The 13521-nt window shown below is 41.3% G+C and overlaps 1 protein-coding gene across 2 annotated transcripts in view; it reads right to left on the bottom strand.

Moving 5' to 3' along the window:
- The window catches only part of ZBTB44 (zinc finger and BTB domain containing 44), a 33012-nt gene that overhangs the window by 12985 nt on the left and 6506 nt on the right, over positions 1–13521 (bottom strand). For both annotated transcript variants that reach the window (XM_083878018.1, XM_083878019.1), the window contains exon 2: positions 2162–3231. In XM_083878018.1, coding sequence (XP_083734144.1) covers positions 2162–3179 — 1018 coding nt within the window. In that variant the 5' untranslated portion in view covers positions 3180–3231. The remainder of the gene's footprint in view (positions 1–2161; positions 3232–13521) is intronic.

Below are 13521 nucleotides of genomic sequence, written 5' to 3'. Positions count from 1 at the left end.
CACCTGTAAATGCCAAAGGTGCTAATGAGTTATGAGAGTATCTCCTCAAACACAGTGGTTTTGTAACTATAATGACTAATTTATCAAGTTCCTGCTCCACGTTTCCTTCTGTATCATAAAGTGTTTCCAAATTTAATAAATTGCAAATGAACAATTCTTAAATTTCCCAAAGAGTGAATAAGAGCTTTTTGCAATATCAGAGAGGCAAGAATGCTTTTGTAAATGCACTATAAAAGATAAATATATGCAATTATATGAGGAAAATATGTTCAGGGAAGAAAAAAAAAGCTGTATTTAAACAGATCTTGCTGCCTCCATTTACTATTCTTAAATTACTGCATAAAGTAATGCATTTTTGGGGAGGTAAAAAGTGCTTTCTACAGCCACAACGTGTGCTGTACCATAACTGTGCTAAAAAGCAAGAACACTGCTTCCCTTTATAGCAAAACATGAATAAAAACCATTCTGAGGATGGTTATTATGCCAAGACCACTCAATATTAATTCAAACATATTCAAAGACAAAGAGCAGATTTGTACTTTTAAAAGATTTTTGCCCTGGCATATTTTTTCTTTTCTCTGCAGCTGTTTTAAGGCAGAACATGCTGTACTAACAGCAATGACAGATATTTAAGTTTAAAAATGATCATCACTAAAGCCTGAGATTCTCATCTGTGGCTGAGAGTTTACACCCAGTTTGTTCTTTGAGCTGCCCTGGTGTGATATTTATTTATATATTTATGATATCTATCACTTGATGTGCTATTTTTAACTTTCCCCTAATCATTATTGCTTCTTGTTCTGTTTTGTCTGTGATGATATAATTACTTTGATGAAATAATTTGCATCTCTTATCACTGGCAAAGTCTTTCAGTTAAAAACTGAATCAAACAAATCCTGTTTTTGAACAAGGACCACTTTTCCTGCTGGAATAGTTTCTTTTAGTTTTGAATTTATGAACTATTTTGGCAAACTACATTTAAAGATTTAAACTATAAGACATCAAGTCTAGGTAAACATCCTTGTCTCCAATAAAGAAAACATATTTATTTTGGAAAAAAGCATAAAATATCAACATGTGAGCTCTACAAACTGGAGAACATTCCAACAGCAAAGGATGGCACAAATGGGAAATATTTTCATTTATTTTTAGTGAGTATTACCTGAATAGTTTGGCCTTGAATGTGTATTGCTGTTCTTTCACACTCACATTATTTGAATGATTCAGGGCAGTCCTTTTGCCATCCTCACAGTCTTCAAATGGAACAGGTGATATTAAAAATCTTTCAGCAAATAAAACTCTGCTGAGCACAGGTCAAGCCACTTGAGAGTAAAATAGCTGACTTGGGCAAAATTTTGATAATTAAACTAGAAATATTGCAAAAGCTCTCTCTTCTGATTTACTAAAAGCCATTCAATGCATTCTGTGCAGAGGGGAAAAAAGGGATTGTTCCAGTAACCTTTAAGTATTAGCTCTTAATAAAGAACAGCCTGCTATAAGAACCCAAAACTGGTTTCAAATTGTCTTTCATGGAAAGAAAAAAAAAAAAAGATTTCTCTCAGCAACCAGCAGCATTTGAAGAAGCAACTTGAGAATCAAATCCCACAGAAATGGAAAGACTCTCAATATTATGACTGTGTGGTTTTATTTTTGTCTGGGGCATTAAGATGACAGCGTTTCCCCACTTATTTTGCAAATCCTCTTACAAAAGCTTCTCTGTCATGATTATACCAGATTTGATGTCTGATGCAAAGTACTGTTCTAACCCTTTGTGGCTACAGGCACAAGCTTTTCAAATCTGATGCTGCAGCTCAGCTGAGATCATGCCTTTTGGCACTAATGAAAGCAGAATTAAGTTTCCCCAGCCAGGCAACTGGAGGTAAAAAAGTAAGTTATGAATAAAGAGGGCTAACCACAGGCTCACCATCCTCAGCTGCCTTCTGCAGTTATTTAGAGTTGGTTAAAATTATTTAAAGTTTGTTAAGAGATAGTTAAAGTTATTTGAAGAACTCCAAGTTTATGTGTGACATTTCAAAAATCGGAGGGAAAAAAGGGAGTTTCACGAAAGTAAAGCATGAAAACCCAGGAGGCAGATTTTTTCCAACAGAACCCTCAGTGCTCCTGTTCCAGGTGGGATATTTAAGTGCAGAAATGGCCATACCTATAGATGAAGACTGAGGGCTGATGAGGAGATCCTCCTGCACTTGCTCGCTCCCTGGGACCGTCTGCTGGTCGCTGAGGGAGCTCTGGGACGCGCTGACGGGTTGTGACACCTCCTCGTGCACCTCCTCGTCGCTCAGCCTCTCCACCTTGACACGCACGTCCTCCTCGATCACCAGGGGAGAACTGCCTTTGGTGCTCTCACAAGTCACATAATCCCCCACCCTCCTGCCGGACTCGGAGGGCCCCGGCATTTCCAAAGTCCTAGAGTTCTCCGCCTGCTTCACCTTCTCCGACTGAAGCCTCCGATCGATTCCAAAAGGAAAAGTCCAGGGAAAAGCTAAGGACGAGTCCACGGGCTGATTTCTGGACTCTGGGTAGGAGGTTGAAGGGTTGAGCACTTGGGGGGAGCTGGTCTGTGTGTTACACTTGAGGGGGCTCTCAGGAGACATCACGATGTAGCTTTTGCGCTTCCTGCGCGACTCCCGGCACACGGGGATGGTCCTTTCCACCACGCTGCACTCCGAGGACACGGGGGACAAACTGCCGTCCCGCGAGGTGAAATTGCAGTTTGCACTGTTCTCCTGCCCCGCATCCAGCACCTTCTCCTGCTGGCTGTTTGGGGTATTCCACAAGATGCTGGACTTCATGAACTCGGAGCAGGTGCTGGCCACGCTGAACATCTGCATGTAGCTGGCGGCGGCCAGGACGTCGATGATGTTCTCGGTGTTGATGGACAGCGTGGCGGTGTAGGCGTACTCCAGGAGGGGGATAAAACCCGTCACCGTGACGTGGTGAAGGTCCAACACGCTCTTGCTCTCCTCCTCTGCCTGCCCAACGAGTTTGGAGCGGAAGAAATCGCTGCAGGCAGCCAGGACCACCTTGTGAGCCCTGAAGATCTTGTCCTGGACGCGGATGGTGATGTCGCAGAAGTGGCCGTCGTTGCGGAGCATGTTGAGCTTCCCCAGCATCTCCTGGCTGTGGGCAGGGGAGTTATGAGTGAAGGTTTTAACACCCATTTTTAGAAGGTTCTCTTAGCGTTCTTCCCACATATGACAGATCAAAGGTATCCTGAAATAAAGAGGAAAACTGTCATTTTCAACTCTGAAAGCAAAAGTCAAGTGGATTCGTGATTGTAAGATTCTGTAGGAAGAAATTCATCTGAATCCTCTAAGGTCACGTTCCTTTAAGCTCCAGACTGTGCAAGGGACTAACTCTACAGAAATACAATTATTTGTAATTTTCATAATCACAGATTAAATTATTTACAATCTATCCCTACCATCTCCCACACATCTATGAATCTCCATATACTTACAGGGGAATCTCTCTCTCTCTCCACATTCCTGCCATGCCCACTCAAAACCAAATTCCCAACACAGTTCAAAAAAAATTATAATACTAAAAGTAAAGCAAAAACTGTTATCTGTGTAGAACCCTGTATTTTTATTTTTTAGGCCCAGAAAACCATTCTTCACAGTTCTTAAACCTGACAGAGTATTGGAAATTTCTTTTAAGCAGAAAAGTCAGGTTGAGTCAACACCAAAGGTGCAGGAGTAAGCAAATCTCCCAGGGAAGGTATTTAATACCAGAAAAGCTTCAGAGAAACTACAGCATGAATTTTCAGAGGCCAGAGTTCAATCTAGTAAACATAAAACAACAGTTGCCAATAGGTCTGATTTCCTGCTGTAGTGCAGGTATTGATTACCTAAAGCTGCTTTTAATAGCTTTAAACTAGGATGAGGAGTTATTGAAAATTCTTTCACAAACACAATGCAATATAAACCTCAAAGGAAAGTTTAAGTTTAAATCAAATACACATAAACTGATTTTATGTATGTGATAAATAAAACAAGGAGGGCAACTTCTTTCTTCTGAAAAACACAATCCTGCCTTCCTGGGGACCAGTTCTCTCCGTGTTTTGTGCAAAGTCCTGATGAGAACGGGGTGTTTGACCCCCCAAAATTTCAGAAAAATTTCACTGTAAAGGGAACATAAACCACAATGTTTCATCTGCTTAAGCCCCTTCCAAGACTCCATGGAAGTTTTTTGTGTCGTACAATTAACACAAAATGGAATTATCAACACCATTACTTTGTTTGATTCATTCTGGAGCCAGTCAGATTCTGCACATCATCCTCTTTTCCCTTCCACATTAAAAAAAAAACATTCCATGCTTGCAAATGGTTCACGTGGAGCTTCACAAGTGTGGAACAACTTACCCCAAAATGTGACACATTGAAAGAGCAGCTGTCACAGCCCACCTGGTTCTACAGACATTTACACTTGGCTGCTTCTTGTTCCTGGGTTTTCACTTTTGGTACTCAAACCCTCGCAGGCAGAGGAACATTAACTGTTCAAGGGAACAGATTAACTAACACCTGATAATATATATAAAGTCTGGTGGAAACTATAAAGGCCATTTGGGTTTAAAATGAAATTTCACACGGGTGCAGAGGAAGAAGTTAAGCACAAGCAAAACATTCCCTTCAATGAAAAGAAAACGGAACGACCTCACGAGGCATCTGAATATGCAGCCTGTTTGTTCTCCAGCATGAATCAAATGAAAAGCATATTTCATTGATCTCAGACCAACACGCTACAGCAAAATCTTGTAGCAGCACATTCAAGAATGGCCTTTGGATACCCTTCCTCCTGAAATCCTGGTGGCTGCAGCCGTTCCTTGGCACATCAGAAGTGCACAGGAACTTCTGTTCAGCAGCTCCTACAAGGACAATACATTCACAGGCACCAGCCATGGAATAATCTGGTATTTAGAAACAGCACCAATGCATTGTTCTAAACAAGGAGAAGAATCTCAGAGCAATCCTCCCAGTTCCTCCAGGCCCAAAAGACGAGCCCGTTTTCCTCTCTGTTCCTCTGATGCTCAGCCCTCCAGTCCCAAATGAGAGCTCGATTCTGCTGCCTGTTCCAAACCATTCCTTGTCCTGCTCCCCCCTTCCTGCCCCCTCTCTGCTCCTCTGGCTTCCTTTCCCCTTCTCCTTTCATCTTTTGCTTCCTTGACCTTGATCTGGTTACGGAATTTAAAATAAAATAGCGGAAGCCGGCGATGTGCAATAAATTGATTTAAATTTATTGCAGGAGCAGCGTTCCTGCCACAAATGTGGGCTATTGCTCTGTTAAATCACTTCTGTAAAATGACTTTCACCCTCATTGCACTGACACCTCCATTCAAACAAGTGGCTCCCACCCAGGGCTCAGTGCGAACAAGGAACATCCACACACACATGGTATTTTCAGGAAAATCCAAAAGGTTGGGCTGAGGAGGGGGGAAACAATATCAGCTCCTTCCAGTTAATGATGTAGTAAAAAACATCAAATATTTTTAGAAGGTAATTTAAACAGTATGAAAGTGTTTTCCACATGAAAGGATGAGGGTTCTTAAAGCACAGCCAGGTTATACAATGGTTCTTTCTAATCTTTCAGTGGCACAAGGCACTTTTATGGCTGCACTCAATTCAGTGACCTGAGAGGGTGAAGGGCTGCAACTCTGCCCCAGTCCATCATCTCTGTATTATCACTATTTCAAAATAACACTTTATTTCCCGTTCTGAGGCAGCCCCTGACAGCAGCTCTGGGACCGTGAGGTGCAGGATGTCACATCCAAGAACTAAATATACCCACACCTTGGGAATGCTGGGCTGGGGACAGCGAGGTGCACACCTAAACTAAGAGATAAGTGGGCTGGAGGTGGAAAAATTGTTAATTTTGGAGCCACAAACTACTGGGGATTCTCTATGCAGGGAGCAGGGATGGTATCAGGGAGAGTGAGGCTCCTCCTCCCATTCCCCCAGCCCATAACACATCTCAGACCTCTAGAGAAACACAGCAAAATTCAAAAGACACTTTCACAAGTTTTAAAAATATTCACAGTCCATATTTAAGGGGCTGTATTTAACTTTGCCACAGACATTTCCAAGTTGGAGAGAATGGATTTTGCAGCGTGTATTCCTGCCCCTGGAAATGTGAGGAATCACCATCACAGCAGCCCTGAACAAGGTGAGAATTCAGATGGGAGCACTTCAGTTTTGTACACTATTAGCCAAGAGCAGTCTGAAAGGAAGTGCTACTGCACCAAAGGCTTTGTACAACTAATTTGAAAATTAGTTTTTTTTTTTTTTTTTTTTTTTTTACTCCCAGGAGCACAAATGAAGACCTGACCTTTTGGAGTATCTCAGCTCATGGCCACTGTTTCAAGGCTACTGAAATGCAAATTTCAGCAGCAGCTACCAGGGCACAGGAACTGTTTTGGGATTAAGCAGGTGTCAAATTTCTGAGTTTAGAAACAGCAGAGATGAAACTGAACACTCTAAGTGTAATGTTGTAATGTAATAAAACTGTGAATGGAAAAGAAACTATATTGGAATTGAAAAATATTGCTCAAGGAACGTATCTACTTCCATGTACACAGAATTTAGCTCCTTATTCACCTGCTGCTTAATGTTATGGTTCAAATAACTGGCTTTGAAACATGGTATCTAGAATAATATTTTAGAAGAGTCAGTGAATCAAACTCAGGGAGCTGTTCGCATTCAGTTTCTCACTTAGTCACATCATTTCAAAACAAAAGTCATTTTTAGCACCACGAAACCACAACCCTCCCTTTAACCTCTGTATCCTGACCTGCGGCAATTTACAGCATGAAAACAACAACTTTTTTTCCCAACGCTGAAACCAAACAGACTTTTTACCACTTTGTAGCCTCAAAATGATGAGGAAATTCCCACCCTGGTGCTCCCCAAGCCCTCAGATGCATCCAACTGTGAGCCCATGGGGTAAATCAGATTTTTAAAAATATATTATAATTTATTTTTAATGCAGATCACTCCTTGGGCACTGGTTAGGGCAGCATTCCACCAAGAGCAGCAAGCAAGGCCCAGACAAATCTTCCAGAGGGATAAACATGTCACCTGGAGCGTTTTATCTCTGCAATCTCCCAGCAGTACACAGGTACCAGCACCCCCAACGCCCTCAAATTAACTGGGTACTATAATTAAATATAATTAAGCTGATAATTGAATCACAACAACTGCTTCAATCAAAAACTTCAAGTCTGCTATTTCTATTTCTATCTAAACACACATCTGGCTTCCCAAACAGCAGCTGGACTAAAAAAAGGTGTAATCTCCACTGTGAATCTTCATTTCACAAAGCTGCTGGCCAGAGCCACCACACCATTCTAGTTTCAAACCAATCAACAGCACTTTCTATTTAAAATTTATTTAAAATCATATTTTAGCTCAGGTTGGTAAAACTAGTCTGACCTCAAGGCTGACAGTGCTCATGTCAAAGAGGAAAACAGGAGTTTCTGTGCTCACAGTGATGTCAGTGTGCAGCTCTGGAATCCCTGGAATGCAAACCTGTAACCTTTGCCTGCAGTTGGGTGAGTGGACCAGGGAAATGACCCCGTTCTGGGAAATTGGGCTGGAAAACTGCAATTTCCTCCAGGACAGCAGATTCCAAACCCTGAGTGCACAAAGAAGCCAGTGTTGAGGAGCTACTGCATAAACACCGTTATGTTAAACCTGAGAGAAATGCCAAGCTGCAGCCTGGGCTGGGATGAGGTGATGGCACAGCCTGCAAACAACTGGGAGCACTGAGTCCTTGGAGCCAGACTGACTCTGCAAACCATTTCACCAAAATATCCCAGGACACTGATGCTGCCCCTGTGTCCTTTTCCTCCCAGCTCCTCAGAAGAGGACAATTGTCCCAGAAGAGGAATTTTTTGGAGGTGTTTTGTTCCTGGGCAGGGCTCAAGCTGCACACTGAGCAGTCCCCTGGAGGGATCTCTGTCTGCCCAGCCAGGAGTGGCTGATGACAGGTAGGTAATTCCAGAGAATTCCACTCGGGAGCTGGAATGGAAGAGCAATTTCACCTCACAAGCTGAAAGCTGAAATACTACAACCCAGCTCTTTATTGTTAGCAGTTAACACTCCCTTCACAGCAGAAGGCACATAAAGAGTGTCTTGTGCTTTCCCAATGTACTCCAAAAACACTGCACTTGACAAGACCGTGTATTTTGTAAAGATTGGGGTTTTGCACACAACTGTTGACAGGTTCATGTGCCAGAATTTTGACTTCATGACCATCAGTGTCACTCACAGGGAACATTTGTTGGGTGCTCTGTGCTCACCCCCAGCCTGTTCCTTCGTTCCACACTCAGTTTTTTAAATTTATTTATTTAATTTTTACAACAGCACTTTCCAAAGATCCTACAGTGGCAAATTGCTTCACAAGCATCCACCTCTTCCTCTAAAAAAATACCTGGCAAACACACTTTCCAAATTATGGAATTTACATCTTAAATTTTAGGTCTAGCCCAGCAGAAGGGTGGCAGGCAGTGCTCCAAAAGAGACTTTTCAGCTCCATGGAGGGAAATTAAAACACCACCAGGAAGCAGCTGCGGTTCAAACTGATCCAGGTCAATGTAAATCACCTACATAATTATCACTGAATGTTTATCACACCCAGAAACTGCATCCTGACAATAAGTTACTCTCATCCCCCAATTTTAAATGAATTTGTGAACATTTAGGTAAATTTTTCCTGAGTGCTGCAAAGAGCTGAGGTTTACAAAGTCAAACTCTTCACTAAAAATTGCTGCTGAAAAGATTTGCACATCTGGAAATCCTGAGCTGTGACAAGGCCCAGGGGCAGGAAAGAGATAGGGGCAAAAAGGACACATTTCTTTATTTCTTTACTCTAAGTATTTACAATATTTCTTTACTGTGAGTCCTCCAACAGACCAGGAACGGTGTTTATCTGCAAAAGACAAGGTGAAAAACATCCAACAGCTCTTCTTCCAAAATAATTACTCGGGAAAAAGTCAGGCCCAGAGTGCCCATGAAATACACATTTTTTATTCCTACCAATTTCCCTCAAATTAATGGAATAACAACATGGAAACCAAAAGCTTTGTAACGAAAGCTTCATGCCACAAGAAGAAAGCAGATGTGTGAGGCCGTGGCAAAGCCCCAGCTCACAGTTGCAGCTCTGACTCACACTGTCACTGCCACCGAAAACATTCATCTTTCACGGGGATAGGAAAAAAAACTGACTCAGATTGTGGAAAAATGAATTTGCATGATGCAAATCTAGTAGGTGCATTTTTAATTCCCAGGGCTGGTGGAGGCATTGAGATGAGTAGTGGGGTGCCAAACCCATCAATTTGCTCTACAAAATGGTTTTATTGTAAGTGGAGATGGGATGTCAGCTGCAACAGAACACTTCTGAAAGGATAAAATTAGAAAACATTTACATACACATTTTAAGGGAGCAGTACCAACAGACTTTCCCCAAGCAGAAGAGCACAGATTATCTCAGACTGAGTGGAACTTCAGCTGAGTGTTGGATCCAGGAGCTGACAACAAGCATGCTTTAACCACTGTTAGCATTTTAAAAAATTATTTAATTAACTTCTCTATATTCCCATACAAGAAAGAGTAAAAAAAAATCCTCTTATTTTGGCATTCTGTTTCAATTCTTAGCAGCAGCAATGTGTGAGATATGGTGAGACACTGCACCATCCTTTAAATCCACTTCTACACCTTCCTGGTACTTGATTTAACCTCCCTTCCCAAAAAAAGGACAACCAACACCTCAGTTTGTACTTCCTGTTCCTCTGTGGTTCTGCAGAATTTTTGTATTTTTACACTAAGGATATTAAGCACAACAGCTGCTGTTAAAGCAATATGGGCCAAGCATAAATCAGAAATATTTGCTTCATTCCAAATATCTCATTCAAAATGATAAAACTCCAAGAAAAGATTTACAGTTTCCAAACTCAGGTGATCAAAGTCTTCCTCATGTCACAAGACTGCCTGAGCACATAAAAATAAAAAAAAACCCCAAAACATCCAGTGTGATGAAAAAGAGGTGTATATATGTGTCTATTATTTTAGAATATTAAAACCAACACAGAACATATCAGAGCTGTTGCTCCTGTACTGTGAGGTCACAGCAAAGAAAAAAGCTGAAAGCCATTAGTTAAACCATCACTATTTTTCAGGAATTGCTGTTTCTATATTTAAGGTGAAGCACAACGTGTCTTAGGGATTTTTGTTTGTTTTCCTGACTAGTAATTTGATGGGAATTAAGAAGCTGGATGTAAAAACTCAGCAGTTGTGCTCTGGGAGTGTAAAAGGAAATATTAAAGAGAGTCTGTGTGGGCTGAAAGGAGAAGAGCCTGCAGAGGAGAGCCCAGCACAGGGCACAGGATGGAAATGTCCAAACCTGGCGGCCACAGGGACTCCACAAACCTTCAAAAACAGAACAAGGCACAGAATTTACCTATTTGGGCTGATGCATCTTCCAGAGTGGATCTGTCTGAACCCCCCAGGCATGTCCTGCAACTCAGAGTGGATGGAGCTCTCCCATCTGGCAGAATTAATCCCTCCTCTGCCTGACTGTAATAATTACACATTCCAAGGCCACACTCATTAACTTCAGCAGCAGCCACAGACTCAGAGCAGACTCTCTTGCAGCTCTGGCTTGTCATTTCCTCATGAGAGTGACACTTGTGGATTTATTCCTGTCCCTTATCAAGCCTGATATACGGCCTGCAGGAAGGTGCCTGCAACACTCTCCTGTCTGATCTCAAATTGGGAGGAGAGTTTAATTCCACTTCAGTCCTCTCTTTTTAATTTTTATGGCAGGATTTGCACATCAGTTATGTCTCAGGCAAATGAGAGCTGTGCTCTGATGGACTCACAGCTGCCACAGAGCAGGTCTGGAGTGGAAAACCAATGCCCAGATAAATGGGGACATTATGAACCGCACAAGTGTCACAGGGCTGGAATTTAAGTTGTCCACAGTGAAGCTTCAACTGTTAAATGCCCCCATTGGCTTCAGGGCAGTGAAAATCCATCAGCAGAGCTCTGAAAATGGCCCTGGCTGAGCACAGACCCTCCTGACTGATGGGAAAAGCTGCGAGTTGGCAACAGCTTGTAACCCAAACGTTTGGGAACCACTGGGAGCCGACCTGGAGCTCTGAGTGTGCTGGATTAATGCAGCAAGATTAAAGCATAGCTACAACTCCTGGCCCAGATAAAACCTGCAGATTAAATGTCATGTTGTAGGTGTGCAGAACATGCTGCCACTCCTTCCATTAGGGGCCAGTCTAAAAGTGTTTCCATGAAACATTGCTGTGATTACACAGTGATACTTTAAATTCTCAGGGAGAAGGTGTCAGAGCACCAGGAGAGAGGCAGGACTGTTCAAAGGCTGTCTGGTTTTATGGTGCACACCTGCAAAATAAGCTTGGCAACATTTAGCACTGTGATAATTTCGTCTCTCAAATATTTAGTGTGCAAGGTTTGATTATTAAAAAAAATATAGAGATGTTTTCGTCTCTCAGAGATACGTGATTGCAGGTGTTTGTATACAAGTGCAGAAATCCAGCCAAGAGAAAACAAACTGAAGAAAAAAGAAGGAAGAGTAAGAAAACAAACAGAAATTGGGATACCACCTGTGTTTACTGAAGTCAGAGTGTCTCAAACTGAATTGATAATGTATTTTTTCAGAAAAAGAGGAAATGCCAGCTATGATGAGAACTTCATTAAATGTTTGACTAGTGTGACAAATAGAGCTGTGAGTGAAAACAAGGAGGTGAAGGTAAAGACCTGGCTGGAAAAAATTCATGTACTCAGATAACAGATTAAAGAATTCACCTGTGAAGTGCCATAAGAACTTATTTCAGCAAAGATCTCCAAGACACTGGCTCAGAAAATGCTGATCAGAAGGTTATGGTCAGCACAATATCAGCACAACACACAAACCCACATGGCTGAGAACTGGAGTCCCAGGATCATGGGAAATCCAACAGCACAAATTGAAAATTTGATATTATACATTAGAATTGACTTGAGCTGTGAACTGGAAGGCGATGAGTTAAAAGTGACTTTGCAGTAAGATCTCCATACTTTAAATTAAATGAAGAGTTAAATAAAAGGCACAGAGAGCACCAGTCTGCTGCAGTGCCTCATTTCTTGCCAGGTATTGTCAATATCTATTTTATTTTAACCTCCTGAAAGAGTCTCGAGAAGGGGGTTCTGGTGTATTTTTATTCTCTTAATGTGTCTGTAAAGCAAACTGTGCTTAGATCTTTTCAGAGCATCTTCCTTCAGCAGGGACAGCAGAGCAGGCAGAACTGACAGGGAGCAACAACAACACATCGAGGGCACTGAGCAGCACAACAGCTCTTAATCTCAGCATCTAATTAAAAGCAGAGATTACAATAATCAGGGCAGGACAGCAGTGATTGCTGTATGTAAACTGAGCTGATGTCACAGAGTGCTTTTCTCAACACTCAGATGTTTCCTGAGATCATTTACAGAGAGAGAAATAAGATGTCTTTTTTTTTTTTTTTTTTTTTTAAAGGCTCTCTACCTTTCTAAATAACTGCAATAAACCCCACGTTTCATGTATCAGTGACACTCTGAAATAAGATTTATCTGGGGAGAATTGTCTTGTTTTCCTCAGCCACGACAGTTTTTTCTGAGTTTTGGTTGTGATCATTTGAAGTCGTGGCTTCTGGAGAACAGAATGTTACCATTGACGACTTCAAAGGGCCCAGATTTAACTTGTTGCTTTTTTGAAGCTGCAGAAAGTTTATGTGTCTGATATAACCTTCATAGAGTTGAATTAGCAAAGCAGATAAATGCCACCTTCCCCAGCCCCTGGTGCTTTAAATTTTGCATTGTAGGAATCTCATCATTGCATAAAACACATAAAAACAGATTTTTCTGGCAGCACTTAAAACTGAGGCTCGTTCTGCAATATGAGAATTAACTGGGAAAAGGTTTGGTCCACACTGAATTCCCTTCACTCTCATAATAAAAATTAATGTGTGAATTTCACTAAGACAGAGCATTTGGGGATATTTCACTGCAGATTCACTACCCTGTACTTTTGGTTTTATCACCAATTCCCTAAAAAACACACATGATCAAACTACTAAATGTGCCATAAACATAAGAAACACATCTCCACTTTTCTGTTATTGTTTGTTTAATTTTTTTGTTTGTTTGCTTTGTTTTTTTATTTTATTTTATTTTTATTTTTTTGGAATTTTTGGGGTTTTTATTTATTTATTTATTTATTTTTTGTAGAATAAAAGCAACAAGTGACTTGATTCCTCCTCATATCCTTATGCAGGGAATTGCCTCAGAATAATCAGTTTACAATGAAGGAACTGATGTGTTCCAGCCCTAAGGCACATATTCAACTCTAACCACGCTTTCCATGGCACTGCTCATGCATCATTTTTATGTCATCTCAGGAACTTTTTTTATATTTTTGCTTCATGCAAATTCAGGTTAAGTTTTTTCCCTCAATTTCTCA

This window comes from Zosterops lateralis, assembly GCF_965231275.1.
Source record: "Zosterops lateralis genome assembly, chromosome: 25".
Lineage (NCBI taxonomy): Eukaryota > Metazoa > Chordata > Aves > Passeriformes > Zosteropidae > Zosterops > Zosterops lateralis.
Note: the sequence above shows the minus strand (reverse complement) of the source record. Positions and strands in the feature narration are given on the sequence as shown.